General features: G+C 58.2%; 2 protein-coding genes across 2 annotated transcripts; both read right to left on the bottom strand.

Moving 5' to 3' along the window:
* Positions 1 to 1,987: 1,987 nt before the first annotated feature.
* On the bottom strand, positions 1,988 to 23,169 carry LOC133344467 (WD repeat and coiled-coil-containing protein-like). The gene is made up of 7 exons (XM_061554446.1): positions 23,141 to 23,169; positions 17,878 to 19,353; positions 15,962 to 16,082; positions 6,492 to 6,809; positions 4,317 to 5,972; positions 2,716 to 2,842; positions 1,988 to 2,052 (listed from the first exon to the last, which is right to left on the bottom strand). The coding sequence occupies exons 4-7, from the start codon at positions 6,780 to 6,782 to the stop codon at positions 1,988 to 1,990; spliced, it is 2,139 nt and encodes a 712-aa protein (XP_061410430.1). The 5' UTR covers positions 6,783 to 6,809; positions 15,962 to 16,082; positions 17,878 to 19,353; positions 23,141 to 23,169.
* LOC133344465 (PAX-interacting protein 1-like) lies at positions 11,789 to 18,061 on the bottom strand. The gene is made up of 4 exons (XM_061554441.1): positions 17,975 to 18,061; positions 15,848 to 15,961; positions 15,004 to 15,167; positions 11,789 to 14,349 (listed from the first exon to the last, which is right to left on the bottom strand). The coding sequence occupies exons 1-4, from the start codon at positions 18,059 to 18,061 to the stop codon at positions 13,560 to 13,562; spliced, it is 1,155 nt and encodes a 384-aa protein (XP_061410425.1). The 3' UTR covers positions 11,789 to 13,559.
* Positions 23,170 to 23,212: the final 43 nt, after the last annotated feature.

The raw sequence follows: 23,212 nt of genomic DNA, 5'->3' as shown, positions 1-23,212 counted from the left end.
CCTCACCACTCTCCATGCCTCACCACTCCATCCCTCACCACTCTCCATGCCTCACACTTCTCCTGCCTCACCACTCCTCCTGTCTTACCACGCTCCATCACTCACACTCTCCATGTCTCACCACTCTCCATGCCTCACCACTCTCCATGTCTTACCACTCTCCATTAATCACCACTCTCCATGTCTCACCACTCTCCATGTCTCACCACTCTCCATGTCTCACCACTCTCCATCTCTCACCACTCTCCATGTCTCACCACTCCCCATGCCTCACCACTCTCCATCACTCACCACTCTCCATGACTCACCACTCTCCATGACTCACCACTCTCCACACCTCACCACTCTCCATCACTCACCACTCTCCATCACTCACCACTCTCCATGCCTCACCACTCTCTATGTCTCACCACTCTCCATCACTCACCACTCTCCATGACTCACCACTCTCCATGTCTCACCACTCTCCATCACTCACCACTCTCCATGCCTCACCACTCTCCATCACTCACCACTCTCCATGTCTCACCACTCTCCATGTCTCACCACTCTCCATCACTAACCACTCTCCATCACTCACCACTCTCCATGTCTCACCACTCTCCATGCCTCACCACTCTCCATGTCTCACCACTCTCCATGCCTCACCACTCTCCATCACTCACCACTCTCCATCACTCACCACTCTCCATGTCTCACCACTCTCCATCACTCACCACTCTCTATGCCTCACCACTCTCCATGCCTCACCACTCTCCATGTCTCACCACTCTCCATGTCTCACCACTCTCCATCACTCACCACTCTCCATCACTCACCACTCTCCATGCCTCACCACTCTCCATGTCTCACCACTCTCCATGCCTCACCACTCTCCATGCCTCACCACTCTCCATGCCTCACCAATCTCCATCACTCACCACTTTCCATGCCTCACCACTCTCCATGCCTCACCACTCTCCATGCCTCACCACTCTCCATGTCTCACCACTCTCCATGTCTCACCACTCTCCATCACTCACCACTCTCCATGCCTCACCACTCTCCATGCCTCACCACTCTCCATCACTCACCACTCTCCACCACTCACCACTCTCCACGTCTCACCATTCTCCACGTCTCACCACTCTCCATCACTCACCACTCTCCATGCCTCACCACTCTCCATCACTCACCACTCTCCATGTCTCACCATTCTCCACACCTCACCACTCTCCATGCATCACCACTCTCCATCACTCACCACTCTCCATGCCTCACCACTCTCCATGTCTCACCACTCTCCACGACTCACCACTCTCCATGTCTCACCACTCTCCATCACTCACCACTCTCCATGCCTCACCACTCTCCATCACTCACCACTCTCCATCACTCACCACTCTCCATCACTCACCACTCTCCATGCCTTACCACTCTCCATCACTCACCACTCTCCATCACTCACCACTCTCCATGTCTCACCATTCTCCACGCCTCACCACTCTCCACGCCTCACCACTCTCCATCACTCACCACTCTCCATGCCTCACCACTCTCCATGTCTCACCACTCTCCACGACTCACCACTCTCCATGTCTCACCACTCTCCATCACTCACCACTCTCCATGTCTCACCACTCTCCATCACTCACCACTCTCCATCACTCACCACTCTCCACGCCTCACCACTCTCCACGCCTCACCACTCTCCATCACTCACCACTCTCCATGCCTCAACGATCTCCATGACTGACCACTCTCCATGACCGACCGCTCTCCATACTAAACATTGAGGCGTTGGCGCTCATCTCCAGTCTACAGCTCAGAGGCAATGGTGGAAATTCCACGTTCCTATGGCGGTGGTGTGTCCATCCCATTTTAAGAGCCACATTGCCTGTGAATAGGAGATGACGTTCCTTAATAAACGTCACGAAGCAGTGCTTGAAGAAACGCATGCGGCTCCGCAACCGCAGGTTTGCCGACTCCTGCCCTATCCCTAGGAAAATCACTTTTGAATTCCCCAGAAAGTGGTGTTCTTTTTATCGACCTTCCGCCTGTGAGCCGCGTGCTCTACGGCGGAACCATGGCATGCGGTCAAGACTGACATCAGAGTGGCAGCCAAAGCAGGGAATGCGCTCGAGAAGACGTCCGTAAGGCGGAGAAAGAGCAATGAAATCGGCCCTTCTGCAGACGCTCGATGGATTATAACAATGACGGCTGCATTTATCTTGCGCCCTCCCCGCCCCCCCCCCCTAGAGGCCCCTGTGTGCTACAAGGGGAACAATAAACTAAAACTAAACAATTTTTATGTTACCAGGTAAGGCCCACTGAGCCGTACAGCTTTTGTTCAGAAGTGACCACAAATGACAGCTCAACGAGGTGGCTTATCGGGTGGAAATATATAGCAGCCAAATACGCGTGACGTCGATTCTAAATGTGGAGGAAAAAACCGGAGGAGCCGGAGAAAAATCCACGTGACAACAGGGAGATATACACCGCAAACTCCAAATATACAGCATCCTTCAGCGGTCAGGATCGATCCCTCGACCTCCTATGTACCCGGCGATGTAGTTAACATCTCAGCAACACGGCACCGGCCTGCGAGCGCCGCATGGCGTCGCGACCGGGCAGGGGAGCGACCGGCGATGAGGCCTGGCCGGCAATGAGGCCTGGCCACAGACAGACGAGGAGGCCGGCGGAGGGTGGGGGGGGGGCGGGGGGTGGACGGCCTACCGAAGAGCATCTCGACGGCGGACAGCTGGAAGGCGCTCCGGAGGGCGTCGAGCCGCACGAGGCCCCCGCTGCTCAGCAGGAAGTTCCGCGTCTCCGCTTCCTGCAAGGGCGCCGCGTTGCCGCCACCCTGCGGGGGGAAACGCCACGCCGGCACGGTCAGCGCGCCCACCCGGAACTCAACGATTTATTATTGTTGTTGTTGTTACTATCTTTGTCATTGTGCTTGTGTATCTGGGAATGCCGCAAGACTCTTGTTCAGGAGGGTACCTGTGCAGTGGGGGGGGGGCGCGATGACGCAGGTGTTCCTGCTGTGCGATCCCAATCGATTGTGGTGAGATGTTAACTGCCTCGCCTGGTCTACAGGAGGTCTTGGGCTCGATTCCCGACCTCGTACACCGGCTGTATATTTGGAGTTTGTGTGTTTTCCCCGTGGTCGTGTGGATTTTTCTGCGGGTCGTCCAGTTTTTCCCTCCACATTTAGGATCAACATCACGCGTTTAGAGTATTTGACTGCGTGGAATTTCCACGCGATAAGCCACTTCGTTGACCCATCATTTGTGGCCAGGTCGCTTCTGAAGAAAAGCTGCATAGCTCAATGGGCCTTACCTGGTAACAAGTAAAATAGTTTCGTTTAGAATAGTTTAGACTGATTTTCAGGTAATTTCTCAGCATTGGGTAGGTTTTGCCCAAAAGCAGTTCCACCGTGCGTGTGGGTTTAGCTCTGGGAGAAAACTGGAGAGCACGCAGTGGAAGCCCGTGCCGAACACGGGGGGAGGAGAGCGAGAACCTTCAGACTCCACACAGGGAGAGGCGCCCTCCGAGCCGCGAGCGTTACCACTACATCCTGTGCAGGATATAGAGCAATGGACTCACGAGCGTCACTGTGGGGAAGGGCAAGAAGCAAATTAAATCTAGACTGATGATGAGAGACACTGAACGTCGGAACCGGTCCACAGCTTGGAAATTAAGCCCTCCCAGAAGGCCGTCTGGCCAATGGCAGCTACGTGAAGGAGATGCACAGTAGATAATCGATTGATTATCCGACTTCCAACATTATCCGGCGCCGATCTTGCGAAACCGGCATGTGATCCGGCGATCGCTGGAAAACCGCTCCAAAGGCTGTACCAGTCCAGAGATCAGCTCTCCACATGCGTGTAAAAAAAGCAGCTATGCTTGATTTCAGTGTCAAATAATATATACGGTACATTATACACTACATACAATTTAAACAATTAAAATACTGCATATACATACAGTTTTAATGACAAATAAGTTGTAGAGTGCCACCCCCCCTAATCACGACCACTCTGGTGTAGTTCCCACACAACCTCACTCCTAGCCCCCACTCAGCACCGTCTGTGTTTGCTACGGAACCCATTATCCATAGCCAACAGAAGGCAGAGCGCGGAGACGCGCAACTCAGGCCACCGATGCTGCCAGGGCTACCCCCAGCCATTCAGTGAAGAGAGTTTATAAATCAGCACGCACCAACACAAGCTGTGGTGGGTCTCCATCCAGCAGTGGATTGACCAATGGCCGACGACGATCGTGGCAATGACGAGTGGCCGTGTGAGACGGTGGGAGTAGAATGGGGCCCTTACCCGCGGCTGGCAGCGAACTCTCACCCAGCGCGGAGGGCCCGACGCAGCCAGCACTCGCTGCTCCGGCCGCAACGCCAGCACGAGCTGCCGCACCTCGCCCACCTCGGCCTGCACGCGGTCCAGCCGCTCCCACAGCCCCCGAAGCGCGCGGCCCGCGGCCGAGCCTTCGGCATCCCACGGGCCGGGGCTCGCCGCTCGGCCCACGGGCCCCCGCGCCGGGCCGTCCCGCTCGGCGTCGCGAGGGCTGGGCGCCCTCCGCGGAGCTCCCCCGCTGGGCCGGCGCGGCTCCGGACTGCCCCGCGGCCTCGCGGCCCCGCCCGCCGGTTCGCGCTCGAAGCTCTCGAGCGGCGGGGAGACGTCGCGAGCGAAGTGTCCGGCGGCCTCCCCGCTCGGGCGACGCGGCCGCCGGTCGTCCGCGGAGGCCCTCGAGAGCTCCTCCGTCAACCGGCGCGGCGAGGACGCCTGCCGGCGCGGCTCGTCGCAGGGCGGCCACAGCTCCCGCAGCCCGCCGGCGGGGCCCGGGTTGGCGTCGCGGCCCTCGGACGGCCGAGTGCCGGCCCGCGGGGACAAGCGGCCGGGCCCCTCCACCGCCACGTCGCGCACGACCAGCCGCAGCGCGTAGCGGTCCGTGCTGGCGCAGGGCAGGAACGCCGGCTCCGACTGCTTCTGCCGGCCGACCAGCATCGCCAGGGAGTGCGACGGGGCCAGGAAGCACAGCCCCTTGGGCCGCTCGTCGCGCCCCAGCGTGACGTGCTGCAGCGGCGAGATCCCGCGGCCGCTCAGGGAGTACACGAGCACCGAGGCGGACGTGTTGGAGGCGACGGCCACGGTGTCGGCGGTCGCGTCGTAGGCCAGCAGGTCCGGCACCAGCAGCCCCGGCAGGCGCACCTTCCTGGTGGTCGTCGCCTTCTGGTCCAGCGTGACCAGCAGGAGGTGCGAGCTGTCGTCGTCGCTGCCGCCGCTGCCGCTCGATAGGTCCCTGCGCTTGAGCCGGATCAGCGGCCCGGGGTCCGACTTGCGGTGGTGGGCCAGCAGGTGCGTGAGGTCGACGACGGGCCCGCGGCCCGTGCCGTCGTCCGCCACGAACCCGCCGCGGGGCTCCGGCGAGCGCCCGCGGGGCCTCGTGGCGCCGTCCTCGGCGTCCTCGCGCGGGCGCAGCGTGTTCGGCGAGGAGCCCGGCGCGCCGTCGAACGACGCCCCGGGCAGCTCGAAGGGCGCGCCAGCCGCGTCGAGGCCGCAGACGCGGTCCAGGGGCAGCTCGGTGGCCACGAGCACGCGGGCGTCGCACGCGGCCTCCACGGCACACACGTAGCCGCCCACGTCGAGCACGTGGGAGAAGCCGCACGGCTGCAGCGAGCGGCTGGGCTCGTCCCACAGGTACGAGTGCAGCGCCGTGCCCACGGCCAGCACCAGGCGCGCGCCGTCCGTCGTCCATGCGGCGCAGCGCACCAGGCCGCTGCCGCGGATGTCGGCGCGGACGGAGCGGGCGTCGGAGCGCAGCGAGTAGAGCAGGCAGGCATCGCGCTTGGTGAGCAGCACCAGCGTCTCGGAGCGTGGGTGCCACACGCAGCCCTGCGGCAGGATGGCGAACGGCTCCTCGCGCTCGCAAAGCCGCGAGCACGCTGGGCGAGCGTCGTTGCCTCCGGCGGGCGTCACCTGGTGGGGGCGGGGGGAGCGAGAGGGTCCCGCGCCACGGTGAGGCTTCCACACGGACGCCGCAGGCCGTACACCGTGCCCGTGTCACTCCACTGCTGGATGAAGGATGAGTGGGTTGGTTTGGGTGGGATGGTGGGTGGGTGGGTGAGCGGGTGGTTTGGATCGGTGGGTGGATGGGTGGGTGGATGGGTTGGGTGGGGTGGGTTCGGTGGGTGGGTGGATGAGTAAGTGGGTTGGGTGGGTGAATGGATGAGTGAGTGAGTGAGTGGCTCGGGTTGAGTGGGTCAGGTTGAGTGGGTGAGTGAGTAGGTGAGTGAGTGGGTGTGTGGGTATGTGAGTTTGGTGGGTGGGTTGTTCAGTTGGTGGGTCTGATGGGTGGTTCTGATGAGTGGGTGGACCGGGTGTGTTGGTTTGACTGAGTGAATGGGTGGGTTGGTAGGTGAGTGAGTGGGTGGGTGAGTGGGTGCCACGAAAACGGGTTATTCATTCCCCCGCTCCGCGTGCGCCCGCTGCCCTCACCTGCCAGACGGTGACGTGCTTCTTGTGCTGCACGGCGAGCAGCGCGGGCAGCGCGGAGTCGGCGGGGCCCCAGCTCACGCCGTAGACGTGCTCGAAGCTGCCCAGCGTCGCCGCGCCGCCCAGTCGCCCGACCACCGCCGCCTCCTCCGGCTCCTCCTCCTCTCCGCCCGCGTGGAGGCCGGACAGCAGCAGCTGCTTGCCGTCGGTCCACGCGAGGCCCAGCGAGGGGTGCACGGCACGCCGCAGGGCGTTGACGCCGCTGCGCAGCAGCTTCGCCTTGCCCAGCTCCATGCCGCCGCGGTGGCGGGCGCGGCGGTCCTGCGGGCGACATCCGAGGCCGCGGTGAAGTCCCCCCCCCCCCCCCTGCCATTCCCGCAGCCAAGACACGCGGCGGCCTTCGAGACCCGCCCTGACGGCCGCCGGATGGGTGGAGACCGCTCCAGAGTTTGATTACCGGCCACGGCTAGCATCAGCAACGAGTGAGATGAGAAACGGTCCCGGGCCTTCCCTTGAACAATCCCCATTGATCGGCGTGGTGAAGTATGGTCAATCAACTCCCATAACTGACAAGGAGAGGCCGAAATCCAGCAATGGATTGACAAAGGGCTCCGTAATGGCTGACATACAAGCAGAAAGCAAAAGCCGCTCCTGATTGTTCAACTAGGATTCTAAGAGGAGGCCGACCCATCTCCTCCGTGACGGTCATGACGCACGCTCTGCCACCATCGACCCCGCCCGCCGCTCGGGGCCGATTCTTCTGGCCGTTCAGCGACAGAAGGTGCCGACGCTGCGGCAGTGCAACGGCACGATGAACGAGTTGCTCGGCGTTGCACCGACCTCGTGGAAGTCACACGCAGCAGCAGCAACATTGCAGCGGCAGCGGCAGCAGCGCAGCAGTAGTAGCAGCGCATCAACAGCAGCAGTAGCAGCACAGCAGCAGGAGCAGCACAGCAGCAGGAGCAGCAGTTTGTGCCCCCGCCGTGACCACGGGCGCAGCGGGCGACGCCCGGCACGATCCCACTTGGCAAGGAACGGGCGACGATCCGTGGTCACGGGAGCCGGGCGCGCCGCCCCACAGAAAGAGAATCAACGTTGGCTCACCGTGCATCGGGCACGCAGTACGGACAGGGAGCGATTTGTAGCATGCCACACGGAGACACGCACACAGCTCACACACAGTTCACACACACACGCAGCTCACACACACACAGCTCAGACACACAGCTCAGACACACAGCTCACACACACACACAGCTCACGCACACACAGCTCACACACACACACAGCTCACACACACACACAGCTCACACACACACAGCTCACACAGCTCACACAGCTCACACACACACAGCTCACACACACACCGCTCACACACACGCACAGCTCACACACACGCACAGCTCACACACACAGCTCACACACACGCACAGCTCACACACACACACACAGCACACACACACACACGCAGCTCACACACACACAGCACACACACACACGCAGCTCACACACACGCAGCTCACACACGCAGCTCACACACGCAGCTCACAAACACGCAGCTCACAAACACACAGCTCACACACACACACAGCTCACACACACACATAGCACACACACACGCACAGCTCACACACACACACAGCTCACACACACACACAGCTCACACACACACACACAGCTCTCACACACACACAGCTCACACACACACAGCACACACACACACAGCACACACACATCACACACATCACACTCACACAGATCACACACACACAGCTCACACTCACACAGATCACACACACACAGCTCAAACACACACAGCTCACACACACACACACAGCTCATAGCACACACACACACAGCTCATAGCACACACACAGCTCACACACACACACAGCTCATAGCACTCACACACACACACGCAGCTCACACACACGCAGCTCACACACACGCAGCTCACACTCACACACACGCAGCTCACACACACGCAGCTCACACACACGCAGCTCACACACACACACACAGCTCTCACACACACACAGCTCACACACACACACACAGCTCTCACACACAAGCAGCTCACACACACGCAGCTCATACTCATGCAGCTCACACACACGCAGCTCACACACACGCAGCTCACACACACGCATAGCACACACACACACAGCTCTCACACACACACAGCTCACACACACAGCTCACACACACACACAGCGTCACACACACGCAGCTCACACACACAGCTCACACACACACACAGCGTCACACACACGCAGCTCACACACACACACACAGCTCACACACGCAGCTCTCACACACGCAGCTCACACACACGCAGCTCACACACACGCAGCTCACACACATGCAGCTCACACTCACACAGCTCACACTCACGCACAGCTCACACACACGCAGCTCACACACCCACACAGCTCACACACACACACAGCTCACACTCACGCACAGCTCACACACACGCGCAGCTCACACTCACGCACAGCTCACACACACGCAGCTCACACACACACAGCGTCACACACACACAGCACACACACACAACACACACACGCAGCTCACACACACACGCAGCTCATACTCACGCACAGCTCACACACACGCAGCTCACACACACACGCAGCTCACACACACACGCAGCTCACACACACACACACGCAGCTCACACACACAGCTCACACACACACAGCTCACACACACACACACAGCTCACACACACAGCTCACACACACAGCTCACACACACAGCTCACACACACACGCAGCTCACACACACACAGCTCACACACACGCAGCTCACACACACACAGCTCACACACACACACAGCTCACACACACACGCAGCTCACACACACACGCAGCTCACACACACACGCAGCTCACACACACACGCAGCTCACACACACACGCAGCTCACACACACACGCAGCTCACACACGCAGCTCACACACCCACACAGCTCACACACACGCACAGCTCACACTCACGCACAGCTCACACACACACACAGCTCACACACAGCTCACACACACAGCTCACACACACACGCAGCTCACACACACACACAGCTCACACACACACACAGCTCACACACAGCTCTCACACACACACACACAGCCCACACACACACAGCCCACACACACACACCCCACACACACACAGCCCACACACACCTCACACATATCACAGCTCACACACACCCAGCTCTCACACAGCTCACACACACACAGCTCACACACACACAGCTCACACCCACACAGCTCACACACACACAGCTCACACACACACAGCTCACACACACAGCTCACACACACACACAGCTCACACACACACACAGCTCACACACACACACAGCTCACACACAGCTCACACACACACAGCTCACACCCACACAGCTCACACACACACAGCCCACACACACACAGCCCACACACACACAGCCCACACACACACAGCCCACACACACCTCACACATCACAGCTCACACACATCACAGCTCACACACACACACAGCTCACACACACACACAGCTCACACACAGCTCACACACACACAGCTCACACCCACACAGCTCACACACACACAGCTCACACACACACAGCTCACACACACACAGCCCACACACACACAGCCCACACACACCTCACACATCACAGCTCACACACACCCAGCTCTCACACAGCTCACACACACACAGCTCACACACACACGCAGCTCACACACACACAGCTCACACCCACACAGCTCACACACACACAGCTCACACACACACAGCTCTCACACAGCTCACACACACACAGCCCACACACACACAGCCCACACCCACACAGCTCACACACACACAGCTCACACACACACAGCTCACACACACACAGCTCTCACACAGCTCACACACACACACACAGCTCTCACACAGCTCACACACACCCAGCTCTCACACAGCTCACACACACACAGCCCACACACACACAGCCAACACACACACAGCCCACACACACACACACAGCTCACACACAGCTTACACACACCCAGCTCTCACACAGCCCACACACACACAGCCCACACACACACAGCTCACACACACACAGCTCACACACACACAGCTCACACACACACAGCTCACACACACACAGCACACACACACACAGCCCACACCCACACAGCTCACACACACACACAGCTCACACACACACACAGCTCACACACACACAGCTCACACACACACAGCCCACACACACACAGCCAACACACACACAGCTAACACACACCCAGCTCTCACACAGCTCTCACACACACACACACAGCTCACACACACACAACACACACACACAGCTCACACACACACACAACTCACACACAAACAGCTTACACACGCACGGGAGCAGCTGTCACTGGCCACGCCTCAGCTCGCTAACGGCAACCACCGCACACGCCGCCTTTACTGCTCACAAGCCTCACGCTCCGCCGGTTGCAGGCCGCTGTACACTCATCACCCCCACCGCCCTCACCGCCCTCACCGCCCTCACCGCCGGCACCGCCGGCACCGCCGCCGAGAGGTCAGGGTCACGACTGGGTGCCCATGCGCGGGGGGGAGGGGGGGGAGGTCGCGGTCACCGCCCCGTCCAGCGCCGGCCAGCGCTGCGGTCCCCGGGGAAGCTCCGCGGCACGCTGCCGAGCGGGCGCCGGACGGCCACGCGGGCGGGCACCAGACAAGCAGCCCGGCGGGCACCGGTCAAGCAGCCCGGCAGGCACCGGTCAAGCAGCCCGGTGGGCACCAGACAAGCAGCCCGGCGGGCACCAGTCAAGTAGCCCGGTGGGCACCGGTCAAGCAGCCCGGTGGGCACCAGTCAAGCAGCCCGGCGGGCACCAGTCAAGCAGCCCGGCGGGCACCAGACAAGCAGCCCGGCGGGCACCAGTCAAGCAGCCCGGCGGGCACCAGACAAGCAGCCCGGCGGGCACCAGTCAAGCAGCCCGGCGGGCACCAGTCAAGCAGCCCGGCGGGCACCAGACAAGCAGCCCGGTGGGCACCAGTCAAGCAGCCCGGCGGGCACCAGTCAAGCAGCCCGGCGGGCACCAGTCAAGCAGCCCGGCGGGCACCAGTCAAGCAGCCCGGCGGGCACCAGTCAAGCAGCCCGGCGGGCACCAGTCAAGCAGCCCGGCGGGCACCAGACAAGCAGCCCGGTGGGCACCAGTCAAGCAGCCCGGCGGGCACCAGTCAAGCAGCCCGGTGGGCACCAGTCAAGCAGCCCGGTGGGCACCAGACAAGCAGCCCGGCGGGCACCAGTCAAGCAGCCCGGTGGCCACCAGTCAAGCAGCCCGGTGGGCACCAGTCAAGCAGCCCGGCGGGCACCAGTCAAGCAGCCCGGTGGGCACCAGACAAGCAGCCCGGTGGGCACCAGTCAAGCAGCCCGGTGGGCACCAGACAAGCAGCCCGGTGGGCACCAGACAAGCAGCCCGGCGGGCCTGCCGGCGGGCAGGGGCGGGCTCACGAGCGCGCGTGCGGAGATCAGGAGCTGATTAGCGATCGCCTAGTCTCCTAAGGAGGCAGTGAGCGGCTCGAGTGGCGCCGCTGCGCCGCTGTGGCTGCGCTCCGATTGGTGGCCGCGCGCGGGGGAGGGGGGGGGCCACGGTGGGCGGCCCCCCCCCGCCCCCCCAAACCACCTTTAGTTGATTGACCACGGCTGACACGACTGCGATGGTAGTTCATAGACGAGAGCGCCGATTGACCGACGGACAACTCGGATCTGTCCGTAATCCGACGAAAACTCGAAATACCGCAAACATAAATGGCAGCGCGTCTGCCCCGGTCGCTCTCCGTAGAGACGGACGTCGCGGTGAGACGCGACAACCTCAGGCAGAAACATCCCTTTGACAAAATGCTGGCTTCCTCGCCGGTGACAAAACGACTCTCTAGAAACAGACTGAGCTGTCACTGAAACTGGAAAGCGCCACTTTAATTGCCATCGATCACATGATTTAGAAACCAATGGGGGGTGAGCTTTCACTGAAATGCATTTCACTCGATAGGAGCGCTGCTTTGTGGTCGTCAATCAGAGCGACATCGTCCCTCATTCTCCTCCTGCATCTGCGGTATGTTTGTATGCTCACAAACATACCGCTCACCAACACATTGCTCACAAACACAATGCACACAAACGCACCGCTAACAAACACATTGCTCACAAACACAATGCACACAAACGCAACGCTCACAAACGCACCGCTCACAAACGCACCGTTCACAAAAGCAACGCTCACAAACGCAACGCTCACAAATGCAACGCTCACAAACGCAATGCTCACAAACGCACCGCTCACAAACGCACCGCTCACAAACGCAACGCTCACAAACGCAACGCTCACAAACGCAACGCACCGTTCACAAACGCAACGCTCACAAACGCAACGCTCACAAACGCAACGCTCACAAACGCAACGCTCACAAACGCACCGCTCACAAGCGCACCACTCACCAACGCACCGCACACAAACGCACCGCTAACCAACGCACAGCTCACAAACACACCGCACTACTCACAAATGCACTGCTCACAAACGCAATGTTTAGAAAAAGCACGGAGAGGTTCATTGGCGTACAGGTTCATAGACGGATGATTTCATAGGCAGATGGGTTTATGGAAGTATGGGTTATGGACAGATCGGTTTCTAATGGATGGGTTTATGTATGGATTTATGGACGGATGGGTTAATTGATAGATGGCTTTATGCAGATTCCCAAGCAGCATGGAGGCGTGTTGGGGGCGCAGGGAGAAGCCTCCACACATTGTAAACAACCCATTAAACCCTGCACAACGCAATACGGAGGCTCCAATTAATCCCCACAGCAAAGACGAATACCAATCAGCCTAAGCCGGATCACATGTGATGTGCCATGTACGCAGCATACAGATGCACGCTGATCTCTGTGTACTTTGAAACAGAGTTGATGAGGACAGGGCCCAATGGTCCATAACGTAAAGTGGGCAGTAACAAACAGCACCGTCAAAGTTGTAATAGATCAGCGAGTGGAACACGTGTCTTGAATTCAGCGAGGCTGTTATGAGAGCTTGGAAAAAAACAACGACGGGAGGGAATTCCAAAGTGGAGCAAAGAAGAGAAACAGTTGTTGTGATGCATGCAGTGTGGTGGTGGGTGGGTGTGTTGTTGTTGTTGTTGTGATACCTGCATTGTGGTGGTGTGTGTGTTGTTGTGATGCCTCCAGTGTGGTGAGTGTATTATAGTGATGCCTACAGTATGGTGAGTGGGTGAGTGTGTTGTGACCTGCAGTGTGGTGAGTGGGTGAGTGTTGTTGTGATGCCTGCAGTTTGGTGAGTGGGTGGGTGTGTTGTTGTGATGCCTGCAGTGTGGTGAGTGGGTGTGTTGTTGTGACCTGCAGTGTGGTGAGTGGGTGTTGTTGTGATGCCTGTAGAGTGGTGAGTGGGTGTTGTTGTGATGCCTGCAGTGTGGTGAGTGGGTGAGTGTTGTTGTGACCTGCAGTGTGGTGAGTGGGTGAGTGTGTTGTTGTGACCTGCAGTTTGGTGAGTGGGTGGGTGTGTTGTTGTGATGCCTGCAGTGTGGTGAGTGGGTGTGTTGTTGTGACCTGCAGTGTGGTGAGTGGGTGTTGTTGTGATGCCTGTAAAGTGGTGAGTGGGTGTTGTTGTGATGCCTGCAGTGTGGTGAGTGGGTGAGTGTTGTTGTGACCTGCAGTGTGGTGAGTGGGTGGGAGTGTTGTTGTGATGCCTGCAGTGTGGTGAGTGGGTGAGTGTTGTTGTGAAGCATGCAGTGTGGTGAGTGGGTGAGTGTTGTTGTGACCTGCAGTGTGGTGAGTGGGTGAGTGTTGTTGTGACCTGCAGTGTGGTGAGTGGGTGAGTGAATGTTGTTGTGATGCCTGCAGTGTGGTGAGTGGTGAGTGTTGTTGTGACCTGCAGTGTGGTGGTGGATGTGTTGTTGTGATGCCTGCAGAGTGGTGAGTGGGTGAGTGTGTGTGTTGCTGTAATGCCTACAGTATGGCGAGTGGGTAGGTGTGTTGTTGTGACCCGCAGTGTGGTGAGTGGGTGAGTGTGTTGCTGTGATGCCTGCTGTATGGTGAGTGGGTGTGTTGTTGTGACCTGCAGTGTGGTGAGTGGGTGAGTGTGTTGCTGTGATGCCTGCAGTATGGTGAGTGGGTGTGTTGTTATAACCTGCAGTGTGGTGAGTGGGTGAGTGTGTTGCTGCGATGCCTGCTGTATGGTGAGTGGGTGTGTTGTTGTGACCTGCAGTGTGGTGAGTGGGTGAGTGTGTTGCTGTGATACCTGCAGTATGGTGAGTGGGTGTGTTGTTATAACCTGCAGTGTGGTGAGTGGGTGAGTGTTGTTGTGACCTGCAGTGTGGTGAGTGGGTGAGTGTGTTGCTGTGATGCCTGCAGTATGGTGAGTGGGTGTGTTGTTATAACCTGCAGTGTGGCGAGTGGGTGAGTGTTCTTGTGGCCTGCAGTGTGGTGAGTGGGTGAGTGTTGTTGTGACCTGCAGTGTGGTGAGTGGGTGAGTGTTGTTGTCACCTGCAGTGTGGTGAGTGGGTGAGTGTTGTTGTCACCTGCAGTGTGGTGAGTGGGTGAGTGAGTGTTGTTGTGATGCCTACAGTGTAGTTGGGGAGGTGGGGCAGTCTCCCCCCACCCCCCTCCCCGAGGCTAATACATGAGGTACCACTTTACATGACGTCAACAGCAGCCGTCCTACGGAGAGACCGACTCAAACCACGGGAACGTGGACTCTCCACTGCTGGCTCAAAGCTCCCACCATAGAGGACTACAAGCCCATTGGAACACAATGAATGTCCTCCTTCAACCTCGGAGACCCTGACGATTTTCACGACAGGCCCGTTACAGATGTCCCCTCCTGTCAATCTGCTGCTAGATGGTGGCTTCCCCAAGATACCGCCGCCTCTCAAGGTCGTGCGATGCGACGATCCGCCCGGCACCTGAACCGCTTCATCGTGAGTGTGGTGGATTGTGGGAAGGGTGTGGTGGGTTGGGGTGGGGTGGAGTGGGTGGAGTGGGTGGAGTGGGTTGGTGGTGTGGGATGGGTGGGGTGGGTGGTGTGGGATGGGTGGGGTGGGTGGTGTGGGGTGGGTGTGGTGGGGTGGGTGTAGAGAATTGGGGTGGGGAGGAGTGGGTGGAGTGGGTGGGTGATTTGGGGTAGGCGGTGTGGGGTGGGTGGGGTGGGGTGGGTGTGGTGGACTTGAGCGAGGGAGCGAGTGATATTCAAGGGAACAGGAACCAATATTATTAGCGACAGATGAGTGAGCAGGGGGCGACTGACCGCCGGCGAGAGAGCAGAGCAGTGGGTGCTGGATCAGCGGTCACTGTGCCTGCCGCTTCACGTCGAGGTCTGCCCGGCGCGGCGAGGTGGGAACCGGCTCGCGGTGGCCGCGGGACGGAGACGGGACGCGGCGACGCGCCGGGGATCGTCGGCGACGACCCACCTGCGGGCCGGCGCGGTCATCCAGGGATGAGAACTCAGGCGCTGCGGCTCACGGGTTGACGACGGGGGGCGCGATAGGGCATCGGGCTCTCCTCCAAGAGCGCACCGCGTCACCCGGGGAGCTGCAACAACACAACAACACCACCGCCACATCAACACGACACCACAGCAACAACACCATCACAACACCACAACACACCAACAACACCACAGCAACACCACAACACCACAACAGCACAACACATCAACAACACCACAACAACACCACATCAACACAACAACAGAACAGATGGAGGAAGTTCACCACGGGGTATTTATTGAAGGCATGCCATACAGTAGTGTGTCAAGTGCACTTGCTTAACCCGGCGAGAAGTCAAGAGGCCAGGATGAGTGTCATTCGCCCAAGGAGGAACGTGAGTTCGCGTTATGTGGCAGGTTTTGGTGAAATTCCAGGCTAAAGAATCCAATCTAACCCTGGTTATTTACTTATTTAGAGAGAAAGATACCAGACACAAGAAGTTACAGATGTGCATTAATGGAACCAAGCGACGAATACAACCACCACCACGAAAACTATCAGGGCACACCGCGTCCAGTCAAAATCAGTGATCGTCGTGGAGAAGCAGTCGGAAGGCCGAATGTTGATACGAGCGGGCTGAGCACGAAGCTTCACAGTCTGTTGCCGTATAGCCACACCCAGCCTGAAGACGATTGGTTGGCTCCAATGGCGGAGCCAGGATTTTCAGGTAGAGTGGCAACCCCTCCAGCAATGAAAAATGAAAGGAGTTGTGAGTAAGTAAGGACTTGTCCCTTGCTTTTTATTCGACGCGTGTCTGGCGATAGCGCAGCCATCGATCGAGGGTCGAATTCGAACTGCGTGTGATCGGCATCGCACTCGCTGAAGGTGAATGCCTTCAGGGAAATCGTGTACTGTATACGCAACTGTGCACAATTCTGTGAGTCACTTATAACCGCTTTGCCGTTACTTATTGCCAATTATGGACTCAGACTATTGTCCTATCATCTCATAGAGTCCCTGGCACATAATAATATGCTACACAGTGGCAGTGGGGGTCGCAAAATGCTGATTTATTACTAATAAACCCCAATAATCCAATCGAAATTAGGGATTTAGATCGGATCATTGGGGGGGAACGTGCCACCCCACCCCCCCACTGGCTCCGCCAGTGGTTGGCTCCGTGATTTGACTCCTCATTCTCGAGACTTGGTCGGGCGGTTCCTCGATTGAAAGGAACCCAAATCAACGGTCAATGTTGACCTTTTTTTTTTTGCAAGTGTCAGCAGACCGAATAAACCTTCGACTCGCGTCAAACCTGGCGACGGGGTCAATTAAAGACCGATAAACAGACGTGCCGATTCAAATTTGTACTTTATTCATTTTTTGACTGTTTTATGAGAACCGGTGTGTTATGCTGCTCCGGTGTACCGCCAATACGTCCCAACGCTCACACTCTGGGGTCGTCGCGTCGCGCGTCGCCGGCAGGACGGCCCGTCCCGGCCTTCACATCCCTCCACCCCAACCAACTCGTCACCTCCCCTCCTTGTTCGCTCAGCGCACCTCTCCAGTGTTTGGGGCCGCGGTGGGACGCGTGAACCTCGCGTCGTAACGGGAGTTTGATCGTCAAAAGAAAAGTCGAGAAGCGGTTCCCTGCTCGAATAGAGCGTGAAGGCGTTGCTCATCTGCTGCTTATAGGCCCTGAGCCAGTGGTGGAAATTCCACATTCCTATGGCAAGGATGAGGCTATCCTGGGTTACTCATATCCCCACAACGTGGTACTAGTTTTATCAAATACGGAGAGATGATGGGCTGAGAGGTCAGCAAGTCTTTTTCGTGCTTGCGCCGTAATTCATTTGAGCTCCCGCATTTGGATGAAGATGTCGCGAAGTTGGACTTACCAAAGGATTAACCGCGACAGTTTCTATCGGGTGCCAGAGGTCAAGAACCCGACGGCTTCTTGCCCGTGCGTGACGAAGGGTTGCACGGCTCTCTCACCGCACGCGCTGTCGCCATGACCACCATCAACTGGCAAGCAACAACCGAGATGTCAGCGTTCAATGTCCCCTTGCGGGTCCTGGCCATGTGGCCCGCAAATAAAATGAAGGCATTCCTCTTTTCTCGTATGGGGCTGATGCAGATTGCTACAATTTCACATTCGGATGGTCAGGAGCAGAGGAATAGCAGTGTATCATCGTTGCTGCGATGTCTCCTTCGTATTTCTTGATCGGGGCCTTTGTGTCGTTACACGTTGCATGGTCTGTTCTGGATGACTACAGTCGCACACTGCTACTGGAGATTTTTTTATTTGCCATTTGTGCAGCATCAGCTACCCGCATCTACTGCTGCCATGGTTTGTGCAGCGGATGCGGTTTAGGATGGACCGTGAGCAGCTTTGTGGAAGATCAAACCCCAGGGGATCTTCTGCGTTGAAGGCATTGAGGCACGGTGACTCAGCGTGGCCCCTTCTTTTGCAACGAAGAGCTGGGATGCGCACTGCGGCAGCCTTAAGTGCACATAAAACCTAAAACTTCTTATATTTATATTTCACCAATCCAGCCAGACTAGGTTTTGCGGTAACACGACAGGGCCATGTCAAGACGGTGAGTTACCGCTTTGAAACGCTAAACAAACAAGAAGCGGATTTTTTATTTCTTTATGGATAGCGACACTCAGATTGAGCCGAGCAGAGAACAACGGAGGGAGACGAGCAACGCGTCGCCACACGCTTGCTTAGAGCAGTCGGGATTGTTGTTATTTTGATCTGTCACTTTAGATGGATTTGTCAGACATTTCGTGAAGCAGCACCCCCCCCCCACACCCATGGCGTCAACGCAAAGTGCACATTGTACTAATCGACCGGCACGACCATAAGTCCACCTTAAATATCTAATCAAGTCCCCGACTAGAAAAGGAACCGCTGGCGACTAGCCCTGCTGGTCTGGTGGCGTGATGCGGGATTAGGAAGCCGGCTTAGCCGTCCCGGAGGATTACACATTGGCAAATGCTCGGCAGGCGGGCGGGCCCGCGCGGCCCTCGCCGAGCCAGAACAGCGAGCGGTCACGGGGGAAAGACCGAGGCGGGCGCGGGCCTCAAATGGCGCGATCCGTAGGGTCGCAGCATCTCACGCCCGCCACTCGGAGTTGGCCCACAAGCGGCGATCATCCGTCACAGCAGGCGTCGTCCCCCCAGCAGCGCTGAGGCAGTACCTCGAGGGGACCTGTTTTCAAGCTGGAATTCGAACCTCCGCGGTTCTAGATTTGAAGCTACGCAACGGTCGCTTCTTTGACCGCAAAGGGCCTCTTGTCGTTGTTGGTGACCCCGGTCACCGCTCGTGTGAACGAGGCTCCCTTATCCTGGTCTTCTGAGTTCTCACCCTGGGCACACAGAATTGACTTGTGTCAGAAGAGGACGATGATGGCCTGCTAGTGTGAACGTTTGGTTGCCTGCCCAAGGGATCCGAAAGTCCCACTCGGCCAACAGCAAAGTCAAAGGTTCTCCCACCCATGCCTAAGGCTGACATTTCAGGCAACGTCCATTCTTCAGAGCCAAGTGCATAACCAGGCAAGGACGGAGATAGTTTACGTGAATCGGGAAAACCCCGCCCCGTACGGTGCAGTGCTGCGCACACCGCGCTGCGGACCCAACCAACCCGAGTTCGATTCCCGGCCACGTCGAGCATCAGTGGCGAGTGATGTTAGAGCTGGTCCAGGGCCTCCCCCAGGTCGACTCATTCTCGAACACTTCCCCCGCACCTCCGATTAGCACGGTTGGCTACGTGCGATGCGAAAGAAGTTCAATATACGTACAAGATTTAGTGTGGTGCGTGAACATGAGCACTGGAGAGACAAAGGTGGCTGAGCGTGGTGTCGTCTACCCACCACCGTGTGTGCTGTATTGTCCTTAATAGGTGCTCGCTAACAGCACTTGCCCCAACTGTCTGTTATAGTATATATGGGGAATCGTTGCCTCTGTGTCAGTATGTACGACCGACGTCTGTATGACCTATGTGTGTGTCTCAGTGTCTCTGTCTCTGTTCACGTGTGATGTCTCTATGAGCCTTTGAGTCTGTGTGTGTGTACGATGTCTCTATGAGTGTCTATGAGTCTGTGTGTGTGTCTCTATGAGTCTGTGTGTGTGTCTATAAGTCTGTGTGTGTGTGTCTCTATGAGTCTGTGTGTGTGTCTCTATGAGTCTCTGTGTGTGAGTGTCTCTATGAGTCTGTGTGTGTGTGTGTCTCTATGAGTCTATGTGTGTCTCTATGAGTCTGTGTGTGTGTCTCTATGAGTCTCTGTGTGTGTCTCTATGAGTCTGTGTGTGTGTCTATAAGTCTGTGTGTGTGTGTCTCTATGAGTCTGTGTGTGTGTCTCTATGAGTCTCTGTGTGTGAGTGTCTCTATGAGTCTGTGTGTGTGTGTCTCTATGAGTCTATGTGTGTCTCTATGAGTCTGTGTGTGTGTCTCTATGAGTCTGTGTGTGTCTCTATGAGTCTGTGTGTGTGTCTCTGTGAGTCTGTGTGTGTCTATGAGTCTGTGTGTGTGTGTCTCTATGAGTCTCTGTGTGTGTCTCTATGAGTCTCTGTGTGTCTCTATGAGTCTGTGTGTGTCTCTATGAGTCTCTGTGTGTGTCTCTATGAGTCTCTGCGTGTGTCTCTATGAGTCTCTGTGTGTGTCTCTATGAGTCTCTGTGTGTGTCTCTATGAGTCTCTGTGTGTGTCTCTATGAGTCTGTGTGTGTCTCTATGAGTCTGTGTGTGTCTCTATGAGTCTGTGTGTGTGTGTGTCTGTGAGTCTGTGTGTGTCTATGAGTGTGTGTGTGTGTCTCCGAGTCTGTGTGTGTCTCCGAGTCTGTGTGTGTGTGTCTCTATGAGCCTGTGTGTGTCTCTATGAGTCTGTGTGTGTCTCTGAGTCTGTGTGTGTCTCTATGAGTCTGTGTGTGTGTGTCTCTCTGTGAGTCTGTGTGTGTCTCTATGAGTCTGTGTGTGTGTGTGTCTCTATGAGTATGTGTGTGTGCGACTCTATGAGGCCACGGGCCACGTGGATCACCAACTGCAGCAGCGGCAGCACAAGGACAAAGATCCCCCGAGTAGCCTTCACAGACTGTCGGGGCAAGTGCTATTAGCGAGTCGCACCTACGAAGGCCGGCACTGGCACACGAGGGGTGGGTGGCCAACAACACGCCCGGCCGCCTTTATCTCCCCGGCGGTGATGTTTACACACCCGCACCAGGTTTGAGGCCGAGTCGACCAAGGGGAGGACCCCAGCACCGGTCCAAGATAATCGCCACCGATGTTGGCCGTGAGCGGGAATTCGAACTCGTGACGCCCAGGTTCGTAGCGCAGCTCATCGCTCACCGCTCCACTCCCACCACTCACCACCCACCGCTCACCACTCACCACTCCACACCCACCGCTCACCACTCACCACTCCACACCCACCGCTCACCACCCACCACTCCACACCCACCGCTCACCACGCCACACTCACCACTTCACACCCACCACTCCACACCCACCACTCACCACTCCACACCCACCACTCACCACTCACCACTCCACACCCACCACTCCACACCCACCACTCACCACTCCACACCCACCACTCCGCACCCACCACTCACCACTCCGCACCCACCACTCACCACTCAGCACCAACCACTCACCACTCCGCACCCACCACTCACCACTCCACACCCACCACTCACCACTCCGCACACACCACTCACCACTCCGCACCCACCACTCACCACTCCGCACCCACCACTCACCACCCACCACTCACCACTCCGAACCCACCACTCACCACTCCGTACCCACCACTCACCACTCCGCATCCACCACTCACCACCCACCACTCACCACTCCGCATCCACCACTCACCACTCCGCACCCACCACTCACCACTCCGCACCCACCACTCACTACTCCGCACCCACCACTCACTACTCCGCACCCACCACTCACCACTCCGCACCCACCACTCACCACTCCGCACCCACCACTCCGCACCCACCACTCACCACTCCGCACCCACCACTCACCACCCACCACTCACCATCCACCACTCACCACTCCGCACCCACCACTCACCACTCCGCACCCACCACTCACCACTCCGCATCCACCACTCACCACTCCGCATCCACCACTCACCACTCCGCACCCACCACTCACCACTCCGCATCCACCACTCCGCACCCACCACTCACCACTCCGCACCCACCACTCACCACTCCGCATCCACCACTCACCACTCCGCACCCACCACTCACTACTCCGCACCCACCACTCACCACTCCGCACCCACCACTCACCACTCCGCATCCACCACTCCGCACCCACCACTCACCACTCCGCACCCACCACTCACCACTCCGCACCCACCACTCACCACTCCGCACCCACCACTCACCACTCCGCACCCACCACTCCGCACCCACCACTCACCACTCCGCACCCACCACTCACCACTCCGCATCCACCACTCACCACTCCGCATCCACCACTCACCACTCCGCACCCACCACTCACCACTCCGCATCCACCACTCACCACTCCGCACCCACCACTCACCACTCCGCACCCACCACTCACCACTCCGCATCCACCACTCACCACTCCGCACCCACCACTCACCACTCACCATCCACCACTCACCACTCCGCACCCACCACTCACCACTCCGCACCCACCACTCACCACTCCGCATCCACCACTCCGCATCCACCACTCACCACTCCGCACCCACCACTCACCGCTCCGCATCCACCACTCACCACTCCGCACCCACCACTCACCACTCCGCATCCACCACTCCGCATCCACCACTCACCACTCCGCATCCACCACTCCGCACCCACCACTCACCACTCCGCATCCACCACTCACCACTCCGCACCCACCACTCACCACTCCGCATCCACCACTCCGCACCCACCACTCACCACTCCGCACCCACCACTCCGCATCCACCACTCACCACTCCGCACCCACCACTCACCACTCCGCACCCACCACTCCGCATCCACCACTCACCACTCCGCACCCACCACTCACCACTCCGCACCCACCACTCCGCATCCACCACTCACCACTCCGCACCCACCACTCACCACTCCGCACCCACCACTCCGCATCCACCACTCACCACTCCGCACCCACCACTCACCGCTGCGCTCCCACGTGCAGGCACAGAGACTCGCGCGTGCGCGTGTGGGCAACGTGGAGCCGCTTCCGGGTC

This window comes from Lethenteron reissneri, chromosome 20, assembly GCF_015708825.2.
Source record: "Lethenteron reissneri isolate LAM-NWPU_2019-01 chromosome 20, ASM1570882v1, whole genome shotgun sequence".
In the NCBI taxonomy this organism is placed as follows: Eukaryota; Metazoa; Chordata; class Hyperoartia; order Petromyzontiformes; family Petromyzontidae; genus Lethenteron; species Lethenteron reissneri.
This window is presented reverse-complemented; position numbering and strand designations above follow the sequence as displayed.

What these genes read in the sequence shown, in the direction of transcription:
- LOC133344467 (XM_061554446.1), bottom strand. Translation starts at nt 6,782, where the DNA reads ATGGAGCTGGGCAAGGCGAAGCTGCTGCGCAGCGGCGTCAACGCCCTG. An exon ending in GAGTTCGCTGCCAGCCGCGG is followed by an intron (nt 2,843 to 4,316) that starts GTAAGGGCCCCA and finishes TTCCCCCCGCAG; the next exon opens with GGTGGCGGCAACGCGGCGCC. An exon ending in CGCCGTCGAGATGCTCTTCG is followed by an intron (nt 2,053 to 2,715) that starts GTAGGCCGTCCA and finishes GTTCCGCCGTAG; the next exon opens with AGCACGCGGCTCACAGGCGG.
- LOC133344465 (XM_061554441.1), bottom strand. Translation starts at nt 18,061, where the DNA reads ATGGCCAGGACCCGCAAGGGGACATTGAACGCTGACATCTCGGTTGTT. An exon ending in TCATGGCGACAGCGCGTGCG is followed by an intron (nt 15,962 to 17,974) that starts GTGAGAGAGCCG and finishes GCCGGCCCGCAG; the next exon opens with GTGGGTCGTCGCCGACGATC. An exon ending in ACCCACTCACCACACTGCAG is followed by an intron (nt 14,350 to 15,003) that starts GTCACAACAACA and finishes ACCACACTGCAG; the next exon opens with GTCACAACAACACTCACCCA.